Here is a 19,700-nt window from a genome sequence, read left to right as displayed (position 1 = left end):
AAATTCAATATATTTTACTAAAACAATATTTATCATTTTCGTTTTAAATTATTTAAAAGGTGTCTATTTATATAAAAAATGGTTCATGATATTTTCTTATTTTTTTTTAAATTTATATATTCAGATTTTAAATATAAAAATAAAATTATCGTGAAAGTATATATAATAAATATTAATTTTAATTTTTAATTAATTACAAATTATGCACTGTGTAACTTGTAAATATGAAAATAATGTTGATAATGTATATAGGAGTTATCTATTTAAACTTTTTAAATATAAAAATAAACTTTAATTTTTAATTAACCACAACATATATTGTGTAAATAATTTTTTTTGTTGGAATATTTTTGTTATCATATTTTTAAAACTAAACTTTAAAAGTAGGACAAATGAGTTGAAGCAAATTTGCATCATATACTAGAAATTATGAATAATAAATATAAACACAATAAATACCAAGCAACTTTAGATTCTAAGGAGTTTCTGATTTTGTGATTTTGTTTTTGTTTTTTTTTTGGAAATTATATGAATGGTGGTGTTTGCCAAAAAGAAAAGAAACAAAGAAAGAAAAGACAATACAAAACAAAAATTAAAAGTCATAACGTCCAAGAAAGGTGTCAAAGGATTCTAACAGTGAAAGTTCTTTTGAGTTTTCTTTATGAGTGGGCTATTCTTTTATCACCATAAAGCTACAAATTCTTCCCTCAACTTTTCTTCATCTTCTGCTACAAAGATTCCTTCCAACACCATATGCCAGAAACAAAATATACATACATACACACACACACATATATATATTATATATATATACATCTCATTAGCTCTATAATACAAGCCTTGATGTCTCTAAACTACAACATGAAATCCAAGTTGTTGGTTCTACAATGGGACCAAAACACAGTAATACGAAGTCATCTCAGTCAAATTGAAATTGTTAACTCTATAATGAAAATATCATTGCAAGAGTACCTTGCTCATCTCTTCAGAACAAATTAAGTTCTAAGCTTCAAAAGAAATATACCTAAAACACCCATGTAAAGCATCCCCGACTTGCTTTCTATCCCAGTTCATGTTAAGGATTTTATGCAATCAAATCTGCCTTCAATGGCTAAATTAACAAAAAGAAACCCACCACCATTCTTTGCCTCTCTTTACTTTTTAGGACAACTGGAAATTTTTATGCACACTTCTTCAATATTGATCACTTCTAAGCTTCATATGTAGGGCCATTTATCAATCTAATCGATGATCTTCACAGCTGTTGTTAGACAATCACACGAGCAAAACTGGTATGTCAACAAAAGTTTTGAGCTTGAACTTTCATTATAATGGAACAGAAAGGTGAATAGAACTGGCAACAGGAGAATCCATCAAGCACAAAATGGGGATTTATGACAAAAAGATCCGGCTATAAGAATACTAAAAAATTATTGTCAGAAAAGCAACTTAAGAAAGACCTGCATATCATGCAAGCCTTTAGATCCTATTACAAGTGTATAAAGAACTTCACATCATAAAGTATACGTCTATACAACCTATAAAGGAAATAAAGCCATAATGCTATACTTTGCTAGGTTTATTTGCTAAATTCTCAAAAACAAACAAACAATATACACAGTCAGTAAAAGCGGGAGAGAGAAGGAGAAAACTCAGATGTAAAAAGGGCATAGAAGGAAAAATGCCAAACACCAGCCTCCCACCACCAGATGAGAAAAGGAAAATCAAATGGAACACCAAAAGATGTACCCTAATAATTGTGGACAGATAAGAACCATCGTGTCATAATGCTTGAGCTCTTGTCAGGTAAAACCCTTAACAGTATTAAAGTGACTTAGTCTGGTAGTCTTAAACGGTTGAACAGCACAAGGAAACTCTGTTCGGGGACGATGTAAAGGAAACCAAGGTCTGCACCCTTGACATATGGTCCCATTCCCTAAAAGGACATCAACAGAGACAAAACATGTTAAAAAACAAAAGAACAAAACATCAGTGGCCATTAAGGGTGGGCTTGTACCTAGAACAGCTGCTAGCATAGATGCTGAAAAGTTTCATTACCTTGCCATTGAGTTGTAGAAGCTCGCCATCTACCCATTGGGGATTTCGGAAACCAAATTCAGCTATTCTTCCTTGGCCTTTGTAACTTGCAACCTGGACATTGAGATCTTTACAATGAACTGAGAGTCCAAAAAGTCTAAAAAGATCAATTGATGAAACTAACAGGATATCTACAACAATTTGAGGCAGTTGATCTTAGGGGGTACTTCTAAGGTGCCTATCCAAAGAAAGTACAGTTAATAAGTAATACTCATGTGGACATAATAATAGTTGAATGATGATATGCCGTGCACAAAAATTCGCAGAAGATTGTCAAATAAACATGTATATTAAAATAAAGATTTTTCATTTAGTTGCCTATTAGTTTTTTTCAGTTACCGAATAGTCTACAAATAAGAATTAAACTAAATAAAGATATTATAAAAAAGTATAGAAAGAAGAACTAAGAGCATGAAGACAGCATAATCAGTGATTTGTGGTTTCCAGTTAGAATTTGGTAGTCTGCATGTAATTTACAGTCTTGATCCACCCGTGCAATATTCAATAACACTGAATGAGGCTACTGTTGGGAGGACATAAAGAAGAGTATATTAGGTAGAGAGTGAACTCCCTCACTATAGGTGTGGCACAGATGTGAGGGGAGTAATCCACGCTCATCTTGCTCCACTATCATTCTTAATTCAGGTGGACACATTATAATGTTGATATATAATGCTTTATTTGGATAAATCAGCTGTAAAATTGGCAAAAATAATGGAGAAGCTTATAATTGCAGTAACAACAAAGCATGGCATGAAAGAATGAAAATACGTGCTTGCATGTGAATGATTGCATGTGTAATTTAAGCATCTCCAGCTTATATTTTTAGGAATATGCGAAAGCAATTATCCTTCATACTGTATCACCAAAATTTCTGTTAGAAACTTCTTGTTTGCATTCCACAAATGTGAATAGCAAGCCCTCCACAACACAGGCAAGGGATCTATTTGTCTCAGTAGTTCTCAAGTTTTGGGATTCTGAAATATAGAAGGCGTGTAGAGAGAAGGAAAAGAAGGCAGGTGTGTTATTCAATTAAATTTTTTTTAAAAATAAACTACTAATTTTTATTACATGTTTTATTTACATTTAAAAAATATATATAAACTGATTATTCTTATTCTATTTGAACTCTAATTATAACATATAATTATATTATTAGAACTCTAAATAATATAATATTCTACTTATCATGAAATCCTTATCAACACTCCTCTTCAAGTTGGCGCAAAGATATCACACATGCCCAACTTGCAAATTAGGTTCTGAAGAGATTTGTTGTACAATCCTTTAGTAAAAATATCAGTCACCTGGTTACCAAAAAATACATGATATAAGTATAGAGAGCCACCAACCACCTTTTCTTTTATGAAGTGTCGATCAATCTCAATGTATTTTATTTTATCATGTTGAACTGGATTATGAGCAATATTAATTGCAGCTTTATTATCACAAAAGAAGGATAGTTTCTCATCTCTAAACAGTTTTAACTCCCTCATTAGCTTTTGCAACCATAGTACTTCACATATTCCTTAAGCCATTGTTCTATATTCTGTCTCAGCACTGGAGCGAGCAACCACACTTTGTTTTTTACTTTTCCATGTAACTAAATTGCCTTCTGCAAGTGTGCTACCTATAGTTGATCTTCTATCATTTGGGAACCAGTCCAATCAACATCTGTAAATTTTTTTATTTTAAAGTAACCATACTTAGAAAAGAGCAGACATTTTCCTGGTGCAGATTTCAGGTATCGTAATATGCAGAAGACAACATGTAAATGAGTCTCATGGGGATCATGCATGTACTGTCTCACAAGATTAACTGTATATGCTATATCAGATCTAGTATGTGAGAGATAAATGAGTTTTCCAACTAGTCTCTGGTATCTTCCCAAGTCAACTGATGTACTGCTGCTATCTGTTTGCGGGTTGTGGTTGCTCTTAATAGGTGATTCTGCCGGCTTGTAACCCATCATCAGTCTCTTCTACTAAGTGTAGGATATACTTCATTTGAGAAATGAAGATCCCTTTATTGGATCTGACAACTTCAATTCTCAAGAAGTATTGCAATTTTTCTAAATTTTTCATTTCAAACTCTTGACCAAGAAATTCCTTCAATAGAGCCATCTCCTTTGTATCATCTACAATCACCACAATATCATCCACATAAACAATGAGAAGAGTAACCTTACCCTCATGATGTTTAATAGGCAAGGTATGATCCAGATTACTTTGTTGATATCCAAAATAGATCATAACTGTTATAAACCGTTCAAACCATGCTCTTGGAGACTACTTCAATCCATATAAGACCTTTTTTAATTGACAAATTTTTTTTTACATCCTCTCATCTTCAAATCCATGTGAAATTTTCATGTACACCTCTTCCTCCCTCTAAGTCTTCATGGAAGAATGCATTTTTTACATCAAATTATTGTAAATCCCAATCAAGGTTAGCTGTGCAATATAAAAGTATCCTAATTGTGTTCATTTTCGCAACAGGTGCAAATGTCTCCTAATAGTCAACCCTATAAGTCTGAGTAAATCCTTTAGCCACCAATCTAACTTATACCTTTTGATCAATCCATTTGTTTTGTGTTTTACGGTGAATACCCATTTGCAACCAACTATCTTCTTTCCCTGTGGAGGTGAAACAAGTTCCCATGTTTCATTTTTTGTTAATGCTCTCATTTCTTCAATCATGACTTTCTTTCACTTGGGATCTCCTAAAGTTTCTTTACAATCCTTTGGAATAAACACAGAGGAAACAGACAAGATAAAAACTTTATAGGAATGAGATAGAGAGTCATAAGAAACAAAGTTAGATATAGGGTGCTTAGTGCAAATTCTCGTTCCCTTTCAAATAGTAATAAGTTTATCTGATAAATCACAAGAGAAAGATAATTCACCAGTATTTTCTGGAACCAAAGAAGATTCTTAACTTGGGACAGACTACATGATGGTTTTTTCAGACTTCTCTCTCCTTCAATACCTTTTCAAGTTTAGTTTATCTAAACATCCAAAATTATTTTTTTGATTAAGACTTTCTGTAATAGAATTCTCCCCCTTAATATGATTCTTAATCGTTACCCAATTAGGTATCACTTGTTCCTTCTCACTCTCCCCCTAAAGAGATGTTGATTTTGAATTGAAGTAAGACTCATTCTCCCTAAAGATAACATCCAAAGTTACAAAGTATTTTCTATATGGTGAATGATAACACTTATAACCTTTTTGGGTAGAATAATATCCAGCAAATACACACTTAAGAGCTTTAAATTCTAGTTTACCCACATTTCTAGCATGAACAAAGCACACACAATCCAAACATTTTTTAGGAAACAATGTAAAAATTTTTTTCTTGCAAAACCTCCATAGGACTTTTAAAATTCAGAATCTACAAAAACATTCTATTGATAAAATAGATAGTTGAGAGAACTGCATTTCCCTAGTAACTATTTGGTAGATTCATGGTGAACTTTAGTAACCGAACTACCTCTAGTATGCGTCTATTTTTTCTGATAATTTTTTATCTATTAACGCCATAACTAGAGATCTCAATTGTAAAATTGAATTTTTTCCTAATCATTGCATATTTCAGGATCTTCAAACTGGGAAGAGGATTGACACTGGTAGATTGTAAGATGACTTTATAAATCAAGCAACCATTGGGAATAAAAAAGTCAATATGGAGATACTACAATAGCACCGACGATTGGGACATCCTTCTTTTTTTGTTTTAGAAAAATTATATCGTAAGTTATTTAAAAAAATTTTTATAGAGTCTTTATTTTGTGATGCATGCGAATTTGCTAACATAAGAGAAGTTCTTATCATTTAAGTAATAATAGAAGTACTGATTTTTTTATAACTATTCACTCTGATGTATGGGGACCTACTTAGAATACCTCTTTTTTTGTTCATAAATGGTTTGTTACTTTTATTAACTATTGTACTAGATTAACAGAAATTTATCTGTTAAAAGCAAAAGATGATGTATTTTCATATTTTCAATCTTTTCATAAAATAATATATACATAATTTGGTGCTAAAGTTAAGATTTTATGAACTGACAATGGTACAGAATATATGGACAGTGAGTTTCGTGCCTACTTGGAGTCAAATAGGATAATTCATCAGACAAGTTGTGCCTATACTAGTGAACAAAATAGGGTTGTTAAAAGAAAAAACAGATAAGACAAAAACTCTATAAGAGGGAGATAGAGAGTTATAGAAAACAAACTTAGATATAGGGTGCTTAGTACAAGTTCTCGTTCCCTTTCTAATAGCAATAGGTTTATATGATAAATCACAAGATAAAGATAGCTCACCAGTATCTTCTGGAACCAAATAAGATTCTTGACTTGAGACAGACTGAATGATGGCTTTTTCAGACTTCTCTTTCCTTGAATACCTTTTCAAGTATGGTTTATCTAAACGTCCAACATTATTTTTTTAATTAAAACTTTCTGTAATAGAATTCTTCCCCTGAATATGATTCTCAATCGTTACCCAATTAGATATTACTTCTTCCTTCTCACCCTCCCCCTAAAGAGGTGTTGGGTTTGAGTTTTAGAAAAACTCATTTTTCCTAAAGGTAACATCCATAATTACAAAATATTTTCTAGATGGTGGATGATAACAATTATAACCTTTTTGGGAAGAAAAATATCCAACAAATAGAAAAAAGATTCAATTTTACAGTTGAAATCTCTATTTATAATACTAATAAATAAAAGATTATAAAAAAAACTAAGCACATGTAAAACTGAAGACAGTGTAATAATAGAAGTACAATTAATGAAACTTGTTCCCGACACAGGAGTGTATGACCCATTTGCTATACAGATATTATCTCCGTCAGTACAAGAAGAATAGGTTAAGAATTCTTTATAAGAGTCTGTCATGTGTCTGTTAGCTCCAGAGTTTATGCTCCAACTATCAAGAGTAGAAATAAAATGAACAATACCTGATTTTACCATATTTGATATGTCAATAGTTGATGGAGAGTTAAGTTGACTCAGAAGGCGCTTCAGATTTTGAATTTCTTCTGTGGAAAAGGCTCCAACGGATGATGAACCAAATGTTTCCCTATCTTTAACAAAATTTGTTTGAGCTCTTATGGCTACACCTCTTCTTTCTTCCCGACCTCTAATTGGTCATGCATGCAACTTCCAACAAATTTCCCTAATGTATCTTGGTTTGCCACAATAATCACACTTCCATATATCTCTGAATTGATCAGACTGAGCAACTAATCCAGCCTTCTCAACTGGTGCAATGTGAAGCATCATTTCTTCTACTCTCTTTTTAATGAACATAAGCATAAATTTGTTTTAATGAAGGAAAAGGATCCTTACCAAGCACTTGGATCCGTATTTGATCATATTTGATGTTCAGACCAGCTAAAAATTATAAATTCACTTTTTTTCTATCAATTTTTGAAATTTGACTGCATCTGCAGGGCACTTTATTTGAAAATCTTGATAGTAATCTATCTCCTGTCATAATCCATTTAGTTCAGAAAAATATTGAGAAATAGTCATATCTCCTTACTTTGTGCCATAAACTTTATTCCAAAGTTTATAAATCTGGGCGTCATTACCCATCTGTTAATATGTAAGAGATGCTGCATTCCATATTTTTTTGGCAGTATTAAGCAACATATATGTTTTGGCAATATAGGTTGCATGGAATCTATGAGGCATACCATTACCAATGAGCTCTCAGAATCCCATCTATTATATTCTAAACTACTAACATCTGCTTTTTTCATCTCATCAATAATGTAACTCTACAATCCTCTAGATTTGATGAACAATAAATAAGATCTCGACCAAGCAAGATAATTATTTCCATCAAGTTTTACGAGACTGATTTGTAATGAAGGATTATCAAAACTAATAATACTCACTTTTTTTACTTATGTAATTTTAGAATGCTAAAAATAAGAAGAAAAAATACCCAGTAATGACAAACGGAGCTCCTATCTGCACCAAGGAGCCAAAAAAAAAAACCAGATCTGGTTTGGCTATAAACGGCTCAGGTTTAGTTTTAAAACAGCTCATATTCGGCTCTAAAACGGCTCAAAATCGGCTTGGCTTGTCTTGTCTTCTCCGGACAGATTTCTAAATGTGCACAAAAAGAGATAATGGTGTGGCTTTTTTTACCGGCATTTGTTGATATGCGGCCGTAATTTTTTACCAGCGCTTGTGGATGTGCGGTTTTAACTTTTTACCAACGTCTCTGAATGTGTGGCTGCATCTTTTTATCAGCTTGGGATGTCCAGCACTTTTTCCGGCGCGTGAGGATATGCGACTACAACTTTTTACCAGCACTTACGGTTGTGTGGTTGTATATTTTTACCGGCACTTTCGGAGGTGTAGCTGCACTTTTTTACTGATGCCCGTGGATGTGTGGCTTCAGTTTTTACCGACGCCTACGAATGTGCGACTTTTTACCGGCGCTCTGATACCATGAAATTTTTAAAGAAAATAAATTTCTAATTTTTATTACATGTTTTGTTTACATTTAGAAGATATATATAAATTAGTTATCTTTATTTTATTTGAACTCTAACTATAGAATATAATTATACTATTAGAACTCTAAATAATATAGTATTTTATTTAACATGAAATCCTTATCAACAATCAGTCCTCAATATCTATTGATTTCAAGGCCAAAACAACATTTTTGGGGAGCTGGAGACAGAGAAGGGAAGAGAAAGGTGATATACTTACCACACCCAATTCATCCGGATACATCCCTCGATTGGGAAGGCGACTTCCTCTGCCAATTTTGGCACGAAATGTCACCTACAATCAAGAAGGTATATCAATTAACTGGACCATTTAGTTCTTATAAAATTTTGCACAGTGGTATATCAATTAGCAACTGGCACATTATATGAATATAAAATTCTGTACAGTGGCTGGTGGCTTCACCATAACTATTATCTGTAAAGACATATAAAAGAAACAAACCTCGCCAGCAGGAACATTAAGATCACCAGTGAGCTTCACAGCCTCAACATATTCAAAGAACTCCATATCAGGAGTTGCCTCACCTGCATCACTCCAGCGACCATATTTGCGCCTCAGCTGCACTACCTCAGTGCCGTATGGACCAAAAGCACCAACGCACAGACCTGCACAGCATCAGTTCAGAACCTGAAAAGGAAATTTTCATTTGCTATGTAGAGTGGAAAAGAATAAAGCAAGATATGAAAGCACACCGACCACTAAATGGATCTAAATTGCCTTCAGAAGTACTAATCCGAGTGAAGGTTGTATGCCCAGATAGCCTGCTCCGTTTTTGTGCTTGACTAGCAGCAAGTTTGATGATCTCCCGCACATCTCTGGAAACCTAGGACAAGATTTAAATTCTTTCATAATTTTTAATCAATTATTTTCAGAGAAGCACACAGTTGGAACCAACAGTACCTAGATTTGCGTTAGGGAATGGGAGGCAGGACTATTTTCAAGTTTTTCAAAACACTGCACCATTTCAAGCATTATCTATCTATAGATAAGTGTATATTGGGATGTGGACCTTTTATGCATGAAATCATCTTTGTTACTTTTTCCTTTATATGAGAAGATGACCATTTTTATTAAGACTAGAAGAGATTACAAAAAGAGAGAGGATAAGTAATCCTACAGAAACAAGACGAAAAAATGGAAACAAAAGAAAAGAGTTAGTGAAAAGAGCCATCCGATCCCTCTAAGTACAAGAAAACGTTAAGTCTTGGAAGAAACCAAATATTTACAAAAATATATTAAAATTTCAACAATCATCTACCACCAAGACAGACCAGGTTGATGCTAAAATATATCTCAATTTCAATGATATAGAAATTTCTATTTAAACTGATAAAACATAAAAAACATACAATCAACCAGACATTAAAATTTGTAAGTAGAAAATAAAGGCAAACCAAAAAAGTCAATTTGGCTTCTAATATTTGATCTCAAGGGCCTTGCCAGCAACACAAGTATTAAACATGTATTAATGGAATCTCAAAATCCAAATCATCCATTTTCCAATCAGATAGCTCAAAATTAACCTTACCTTTGAAGAAGCCTTGTCGCCGCTCCAAAATGCCCGGGCAACCTCTGGAGGCATAAGCTCAGAAACACCTTGAGCTGCTATAGCTGCTACTTTCACCGTAGGGACTTTACCTTCTCCACTTTCATAATCCAGACTCTTCTTTGGAATATGTAGCACAAAAGAATCTCTTTCAATATCTTTAATTTCCGCTGGAAGACGCACGTACTCATCCTTTGCAAGAGTATCCTCACTATTATGTACAACCCCACCAATAAAAAGCTTGGTATCCAAATCCTTTCCCTCTTCTGCTATAGCACCATCATCTCCCAGAGCAACCCCTTCAGGCTGAATCTCTTCCAAATTATCAGTTTCATCATCAGATTTCTCACTAGAACTCAACTTCTCATCATCTTCTTGCATCAACTGCTGCACTGAATCACTGTCACTTATGACTTCACCAGTAACATTGACATTCATGACTTTAACCTTCAATCCTGGAATTTTATCTTTCAGAAAGTTTATTACGCTTTTTATCCCTTCTTCAGTTGCCCCCTCAACATTTATACCTTTCTCTTCATTCCTTTCTGATATGACCTCATTTTCTTGAACATCTACTGCAGGTGGCTTCTCAACTGCAGAACTGGATGGAGATTTTGTGGGCTTCAAAAGTGAACTAGCAGTATTAGTAGAACTTCCTTTGCCTCGTTGCAAGTATACAACCTGTCAAGAGAAACAATATAGAAGTGCTTCATCGAAACTGCATACTAATATTTGGAGGACCTAAAGGATTAGCAGAACCCTCCTTCTAAGAGGAACTAAAAGAAAGTGGAACCTCAAGCATGTAGAATTTTATCCTAAAAAAACTTCGAGCAGATAGAAACCATCACTATTTTTAGGCAACTGAAATGGTAAAGAAGAATACTCAAGACTCATATACTATTACATGGGTCAAAAGGTTGCTATTGACTACAGTAGGGTGTCTCTTTTGTCCAAATCAGTAGGCTAAATCTATGTTATTGGCTACAGCTGAGTCCTTATTCATTCTAAATGATGCTTAATGCATAAGTTACACTACAATAGTCACCCAATCTTTTATTACAAGAAATGCAGATTCTAATTTCAACGAAGGCAGAACCTGAGTCCAGATGAGGATTAAGTAATAGGATCTGCATCCGCATATAGATTTCCTTATCAGAACCTAATAACCAGAGCTAGTAACAACTTGCCGCATCTGAATACCTGGTGTGTTCTACTCAACTGTTAATCTAGATTTACTAAACTTTCAAGATGTAATCCTAGGAGTTAATTAAACACAAAAGCTTGTCTTCAAGTACGTTGGGATGTACCTGCATACTCAAAAAGCTGCATATTGGTGCTAATTATATTGGGATAATCAAAAGTTAAAGCAAACAAAGTAGCCATTTCATGTGTGTCTGTACTTGGAGGGGAGGGGACATGCAGGTGGGGGTGGGAGAATAATCAGCTCATTCAATTTAACATATAATCCAAAGTTCAGCCAGCCAACTGATTTAAGGTGCTTGTGAATTTGGGCAGTAAGTACTCTGAACAAGCTGCATTGCCAAGGAAGTCTCTATATCTCACCTGCATAACATATGTTTCCTCGGCATCTTTGATCACAAAAATTTCAAACAGAGGAGTTCCAGGAGATGCAGTGATCAATTGCCTGCAGCAAACAGTCATTTGCTAAGACTATCCCATAGATAAAGTACTCATCATATTTTCAAGTCTTCTTACCTAGGACTGTAACTCCTGCCAACAAATCTGCCAACACTGGGCGTTATACGTACTAGTCTGCCAAATGGATCTTCAGAATCTTGCGAATAGCCAACCCACCAACCTACCTGCCAATACAAACAAAGAATTTCATGAACACCAATAGAGACTTCAACCCATCAAATCGAAATCCAAGTAATGTTCATAGCATATTGAGATTTGCATTATTTTTCCAGTTTGCCTCCATGAAATCTGGGGGAAGAACAAAAACAGTACAACTGTAACTAAATAAATAATTATGTTAGAGAGAAAATTAAGTAAAAATTAATTGACATGTTCCTTTACTAAAATTATGTAACAAAGTGTTTATCTTCCTTTAGGTCCATTTTTACGTTACAGTCTATAACTTGAAGACTTTCACACACAGACACACACACACAAAAATACTATCTTGATACTCCTTTGATGTGAGACCATTTATCTTACTACTACAGAATTGCTGCGATAACTATTATATTTTAGCAAGAGTTTTATATCTATGAAGATTTTATTTCTTATATAGTTGGTAGTCTTATTCTTTATTATCTTCCTACCTAAGGATTCTAGTCATATTAGGTTATGTAAGCCCTCTATAAATACATGGGTAGTTCATTATTCTTAATTAGATTGCTTATAACAAAACCTATTGATTTTCTCTCATTTAATTGAGTGCCAAACAACCATTCATTGTGTTTCTGACAACTCTATGATTGTGATTGTTAGCAATCCCTGCGATAATGGATTATATTTATCTTTTCTTTTCTTCAAATTTTCTATCCTTCAAAACACAATTCTGTTGTGATGCATTAATTTGGTATTAGAGCTAAAATTTTATGACTTTGTTATTTTCGAGAGGTTTGAGGGTTAATTTCCAGCAAATTTGGCTATCAATGTGCTGGAAATTAATTCTCCAGATCCTCCAACAGTTCCTTCCTTCAATCTCATGTGCTCTTAGACTTATGCAGTAAACCTCATCTTGCAAAAGATCGGAATAAGTTGTTTAGTATTCTTGTAATTACTCAGGAGTGGGTTTAGCTAACATGGTTTGTAAAGATAGTCCCAGTGTGGTATTATTTAGCCGTATATTCTGCAAAGTTAGAGGCACATTGATGCAGAATGTGAAGTTCTTAAAATAGAATTTCAATAATGAGAAATATGAGACAGAATCAGTAAAGGAGCATAAACGTTTTGGGAAGTAAACTAAAATAAATATGAAGATTTCATTTCCTTTTCTAAGTTAACTAAATGGAATAAGAATATTTAATTTCATTTAATTTTCTTTTATTTAATTTCCTTTTATCAGTTTTGGAAAGTTTCATAATAGAGGAAAATAGGATGCTTTGTTTTCCTATTTCCTAGATTTCATATTTTTCTAGTCCTTTCTATTTAACTTATTCTCCTACTTATTAGGTTTTCTAAATTTCTTATTTTTGATGTATTTTGCGCCTACAAATAACATAACTAGTTTAGTTATTAGTAGACAATTGATGATTATCATTCATATATTGAGATATTATTTTGATTATTAAGATCCAAGATCTCAAGCTTTATCCTTAATAAAAGTTCTCTAAGTTTGTATTCAACCTTTCTTTGTCCTACATCACGCAAATTTTGCTTGTGATAAGAAATTTTATGTTGCAGTAAAAGTGCCTTGATCAAGGGAACGTGACTTCATACCTAGGAACCTTATTTTATATTGAAACCATTTGACCAAAAAGTCCTCCTATTTCCAACGAAAATTGCATCACAGTCATGATAAGTGGGTTAATTCTCTAGCAATTATCCTTCAGCTCTTAAGAGTTGTTCAAGTTTTCATGACAAGTTTGATGATGCATTTAACAGGACAGCCAATTGTAGCTTACAGCTTTTATTTGGGTCAAGGCTGGGTTAAAACAAGATAATTGGGAATTAATTGTTATCATTGTTAAGTTAGCTTATATCAATTATTTTATTTAGTCAACTGGAACATGCCCTTTCACCTTTCTTCATGGATATTCATAACATTTTTTTTATGTAAATGGATATTCACCACATTTACCTATTGATTTGATAATTCTTTTTCATATTGCATAGGGAGGATGTCATATTTATATTCTTTTTCATTCACATGCACCATGGGGTTGCAAACCTATGTACAGTGTTATTTACAAATTGATCAAAATGTCAATAATGTTCCCAAAGTCCTCAAGCGAATAGAAGGGAGTTACCTATAACCAAAAACTTGGGATCTAGAACCAAATATATTTTACCCTAGCAAAATCATTTTCCACGATCTCAAAAACTCTCTTGTGTCTTTCTTTTCACGCCACCCAAAACTTAAGTAGCAAGAGGAATGAAACTAACACCTTTTCATGCCCACACCACTAACACCTTTTCATGCCCAAATTTCTTTCCTCACCAAACCAGCCATCACCCAATTGATACCCAAGAATCCATAAGCAATGATCTGCAATTCATACACAAAAGGAAACCACAGTAGGATATGATTACACAACTTTACCTCCTTTTGGTATAAGAAATACTCATTCACCAAAATCCTCCCCCTCTTGATCAGCTTGTCCAAAGTCAGAATACAATCACTACCAGCCTCCTAAGCATAAAAAAAAAGAAGCAACTCTAGATGGAGCATTAACCTTTCAGATTTGTCGAAATGGAAAATTAATACCCATGACTTCTCTTTTAATCAAATGATTGTAGAAAGATCTCATAGAGAAAGTCCTCCTAGCATTGAGCCTCCAAACTAGTTGGTCTCGACTCCCATTAACTCTAACTCTAGCAAAGGCTAGAAGAAGAACCTCACGCTCCCTAAAATTCCTGTCATTGAGATTTCTTGTGACCTCCACAATCTACTCTCCCTCGCTCATAGCGCCACTATAGGACTCATGAACCGAGACACCATTTTGCCAAGCAATAGCATAGACCTGGGGGTCTCTAAGTGTTCCAACCTCTAACCAAGTATCATGCCATAAGTTGATCTTATCCCCAGTGCCACCCTTGAGTTGATATAATCCTGGAAATCACTCTTTTTCATATAGATTTTTTTTCACATCCCATTCCTGTGGGTTCTAGATGAGAATCTGGTGTACCGTCCTTTGTCCATGGTCTCAAACTTCGCCTAAATCACCCTCCACAAAAGGCTACCAATTTTGTTCATAAACCTCCAAAGTTATTTCCCCTAAGAGACATATTAACCTCAACCAAAGATCTCAAACTCAAATCACCTTGATGTATAACCTTTTAACCTCATCCCACGCCACAAGGTGATCCTTTCTTCTATCTTCCATGTCTCCCAAAGAAATCTATACTGAATTGATTCCAATCTTTTGGTCACACTCGCAGGAACTGTCTTCAATATGACATGTAACGAATATGAATGTTGGTCATAGCGCTCTTATTAAGTGTGAGTCTCCCCCCTTTAGATAAAAGGCTCCTATTATATCTAGCCAACCTCTTTTCAAACCTCGCCACCACCAAGTCCTAAGTTGCCACATTTTTATATTTAGCATTTAACGGAAACCCCAAATATTTGATTAGTAGATTGACACTCCTGCATCCCAGAATCCTAGTCAACCTATTAAAATCCTTGCCATCACCCAATCTCACCAACTCAGACGTGCCTAGGCTAATATTGAGGCCATAAAGTACTTGGAAACTCAGCAAAATGCATCTGAAATGAAGAAGAGCCTCTCATTTGGTTCGCTTAACAGCGAAGTATCATCAGCAAAAGATAAATGATTTACCTCCTCTGTATGCTCAGCATCGCCCACCTTTAATCCCTAAGACATCTCAAGCTCTATAGCTCTCAAAAGTATTTTATTGAGAGCTTTCATTATAATGATAAATAGTAAAAAGATAAAAAATACCCTTACCTAAGACTTTTGCAAGCTCTAAAGAAATATTATGGACACCTATTAACCATAACAGCAAAAAAAGTCATAGAAATTCAAGAATTGATCTATTTGTGTCATTTTTTCCCAAAACTCAATCGCTTCAACGCATAATCAAGAATGCCAAATTCACATGATCATAGGCTTTCTACATATCTAGTTTGCATAGGACACCCCCCATATCTTCTGAACTAGTTCATCCACAATTTCATTTGCAAAAAGGGCTGCGTCCAAAATCTGTCTGGCCGCCACAAAAGCATGTTGACTCTCACCCACCACCTTCTCATCACCTTAGCAATTCACCTTGCCAAGACTTTGGCAATGAGCTCATACACACTTCCTACTAAATTGATAGGTTTGAAATCCTTGATGTTTGTCATTCCCTTAGAAAGAAGAACCAGAGAAGTAGAGTTTAAACATCTAATGTACAAAATAGACTCATGAAACTCATTAAAAAACTCAATAACGTCATCTTTAATCACATGCTAAAATTCCTTAAGGAAGTCCATTTTAAAACCACCAGGTCCAGGAGCTTTTTTTTAAGATAAAAAGTATAGTCAATATATAAATGCTATGGCACCAAAAAATCTCTCCTATTTCTCTCTTTTTACACCACCTAAAATATTGTGAAAGGAATAAGTTTTATAGATTTTTTCTTTTTACAACCACCCCCCTGCCCCACCCCCCCAACCCAGATCTCCTTCTTTACTAAACCCACCCCAACCCAACTAATACCCAGGAGACTATAGACCATAAACCATAACTTCTATGCTATAAGACACCCATAAAAGGAGATGATTGCAAGTCTCAGTCGCTTGTTTACATAAGTAACACGCATTAACCATCACTCTGTCCCTCCTCATCATGTTGTCAATAGTCAGAATGCAATCCCTCCTTACCTCCCAATCGAAAAAAACAATTCCTGTCGGAGCTTGTACTTCCCATATCTATTTAAAGGGGAGATCCTCCAACCCAGGTTCATTACTACCCATCAGCATTTCATAAAAAGATTTTACAGTGAATTGTCCATCTTTCTTGGGTTTCCACAAAAATTTGTCGCCATCCGAATTCACCTGAACACTAGAGAGAAGCTGAAGTAAATTCCCAACTGCCCTATCATTGAGGTTCTGCAACACATCCACATTCCAAACCCCACTATCTATATTGCATGAGGCCCTCTAAAATCTTCTCCTTGGAAAACTTTCTCTCAAGAGATTCACAACTTTGATAATCTAGGGACATAAAATCCAGGTCACTCAACTTAGGCCTCCAAGTGAAATCCTCATAGTATAACCTGCTGAAGAAATCTTTGACTCCTCTCAACTGCTCGTTCTCCTTCACCAAGCGGTCATCAACAACTAACTCCTCCACATAATTGATTCTCCCGTGGTTGACATTCATGTGGTTGTGGTTGCTACCAATCTGTGTAATTGTGGATTGGATTTTTTTTTTCTTCTTTATTTTCTATCCTTGAAACCTTATTTCACTGTGTCTAAATCTTCTTTACTAGTTATTTCACCCTATTAAAAAATTTCTAGATCCATGCTCCAAATACAGTTTTGAGGCTAACATCAAATTTTCCTCTCAAGCCAAGCCAGGTTACTGAAACCCAAATGAGCCCTGTAGATGAAGATAGGAAGATTACCAATCCACTTCCTGTATCTTTACACAATCTTGAAGCATCATGGTACCGCTCTTCATCTATTGCAATCTGCAGAAGAAGAGAATATATTAGTAACCAGAATTTAAAGCATCTAAGGTTCAACTTCCAAGGAGCTCATCTACAAACTAACCTTCAACTGAGACATGATTTCTGCTACACTGTCCTTTGAGGAAGCTTCTGAAATAGCCATTTTCAGTTTTGCTGCTTCTTGGAAGTCTTCTTTCTCAATTGCATCTTCAAGTTGAAACTGCAAATAATAGAAGCAATTAGAACAAAGGGCATGGAAAATTGTGTTTGTACAAACTTGAGGACGGATATTCTCTTTATGGTGATTTCAATTCCTTCTATAATTACTTTCACCCCCAGAATGAGAACGCACAAGTGATAAAGATGATGAAAAATTCCTCAAAATGTACGGAAAATGGTTTCCAGATCAGGTATATGTTTCAAATTCTCACTGCTAGTAATGAAGTCATGCTGCATGAAAGATAGAAATTAGTTAAGGGAAGTAGCAAATTCATGCACTCTGAAAACCTCTACCACTTGAATAATATAAAAAGTGATTTTCTTCAATGCAAGTGAAAAGGCTTTTACTTTTCCAATAAACTACAATCTCCATTCTCATTTCCACAATTGCTCCAAGTTTGTAACTAAATGAAGCATAAGCTTAATCTTGCATATTTTCAATGCGTCATGAACTCATTCAAGCCACATACTAGGACAAAGAAACAACAAAACAACAAAATATACTAAAGTTCCTTGATTATTATTGAGATATGTTATGAAATTAAGGGGTTGTTTGGGTTTAGTTGAATCAAAGGAGTTTATAAGCTTTTTAGCTGCTAACCTGTTTGATTAAAAACAATAATAATTGAAAAAAAAAAATATGTTTCTTAAAACTTGAAATATTCAAATTTAAGGATAGTACTAATTGGTAAAAAAACACCAGCTTATTCTGCTAAACTTAAAAACCTTCTAAAAGACAATCCCTCCAGCTTGTAGAAAATGTTATTGCAAGACATAACACCATATTTTTTAAGTTCTCAGAGAGCTTAGAAACTTACTTTTGGTAAAACCAATTAGCTATGCCAATCAACCCTTTAAATTTATTTATGCCAATTTTCGCCAGGAAAATCCCTAATAGACCAAAAGTCTATCATCTAATTAAGTAATGCCTGCAAGTGGCACCCTCCGTCGCCGAAGGAAATCCCAAAATAGAAAGGAAACTGAAACGCTAACCTAAATTTAGGCAACTATAACCAATTATATGGAAATTAAGAATATATAAATAACCAAGTTAAATGGAAATTACAAGTTTACAAACTTCATAAAGAAACAGGAAGTACCTTGAGAACAGAAGCGAAGCTCTCAGCTTGTTCAACCTCGCAGAAATAGCGGGTCCATCTATTCCAATCCCAGTCAACACAAGAGCTGATGTTGCTGTCATTGTTGTTCTGGTTTCCATGGCAGCACAAAGTTGAGCTCTTCCGGTTCCTAATAATCGAAGAAGAAGAAGACGGGGAACCGAAGAAGAAACCGAAATTGGTAGACTTGTTGGTAGAGGTAGTAATAGAACAAAGGGGCCTAAAGAAGTGGGGCGCTGATACTGCTTGGCCAATGCCCCATGAAGCATTTGGCACCGCCATGTCTCTCAAGTTCTGATAAAGAGAAGAGAGAGAGGCATTTTGAGAAGAAGAGTTTTTGATACAGAGTGGATAGAACCACCACTGTCGGGCTTAAAAATGAGGAATGGATTATCCGGATCCGCCATTTGCTTACATTACATGGGACCCACTCTTGATTTTTTGTTTTTTTAACAGTTTTATTTGCAGTGTGCATATAAAATTACAGAAAATTTGATTATTTTGAGAGAAGAATTTTACAGTGTTAAATCGTTGGCGTTGTTAAATTTTAAGTTGCACAGATTGTGCAAAATAATATGATTGGCTATCTTCATCCAGCCACTTTAAGTTGGTGAATGAATGAACCAAATCACTCTAAACATGCAAGTGGAGTATAAAATTGCAAAGCAAGTACCAAATTCTCATTTTACCTAAAATAAGTGAACCAGAAATTCTTGCACTATATTTTCTTCATGTACCGAGTTATTTGAGCATTCTGACACCACTCAAGTTTCCAAAAACTACTTTTCTGTATGTAGAGTTCCATTACATTGAAAATGTCTTGCTTTAGGATAAAAATTCAAATATAAATAAAGGGTATGAAGAGAAA

General features: G+C 34.5%; 1 protein-coding gene across 2 annotated transcripts; it reads right to left on the bottom strand.

Moving 5' to 3' along the window:
- Positions 1-1,412: 1,412 nt before the first annotated feature.
- EX2 (UvrB/UvrC domain protein (DUF3506)) lies at positions 1,413-19,200 on the bottom strand. 2 transcript variants are annotated; one of them, XM_088210717.1, is made up of 11 exons: positions 18,815-19,199; positions 17,599-17,715; positions 17,451-17,516; positions 11,901-12,007; positions 11,748-11,829; positions 10,167-10,865; positions 9,335-9,461; positions 9,080-9,243; positions 8,837-8,911; positions 2,059-2,151; positions 1,413-1,936 (listed from the first exon to the last, which is right to left on the bottom strand). In XM_088210717.1, exons 1-11 carry the CDS (start codon positions 19,112-19,114, stop codon positions 1,835-1,837), a joined length of 1,932 nt encoding a protein of 643 aa, XP_088066843.1. In that variant the 5' UTR covers positions 19,115-19,199; the 3' UTR covers positions 1,413-1,834. The 2 variants fall into 2 exon arrangements, with proteins under 2 accessions (XP_088066843.1, XP_088066844.1); XM_088210718.1 differs by lacking the exons at positions 1,413-1,936; positions 2,059-2,151 and adding an exon at positions 8,000-8,561 and having other exon boundaries at positions 18,815-19,200.
- Positions 19,201-19,700: the final 500 nt, after the last annotated feature.

The sequence above is a fragment of the Carica papaya genome, chromosome 9 (genome assembly GCF_054855325.1).
Source record: "Carica papaya isolate Zhongbai chromosome 9, ASM5485532v1, whole genome shotgun sequence".
NCBI lineage: Eukaryota > Viridiplantae > Streptophyta > Magnoliopsida > Brassicales > Caricaceae > Carica > Carica papaya.
Note: the sequence above shows the minus strand (reverse complement) of the source record. Positions and strands in the feature narration are given on the sequence as shown.

What these genes read in the sequence shown, in the direction of transcription:
- EX2 (XM_088210717.1), bottom strand. Translation starts at nt 19,114, where the DNA reads ATGGCGGTGCCAAATGCTTCATGGGGCATTGGCCAAGCAGTATCAGCG. An exon ending in GGCAGGAGTTACAGTCCTAG is followed by an intron (nt 11,830 to 11,900) that starts GTAAGAAGACTT and finishes TGTTTGCTGCAG; the next exon opens with GCAATTGATCACTGCATCTC. An exon ending in TTAATGTTCCTGCTGGCGAG is followed by an intron (nt 8,912 to 9,079) that starts GTTTGTTTCTTT and finishes TCTTGATTGTAG; the next exon opens with GTGACATTTCGTGCCAAAAT.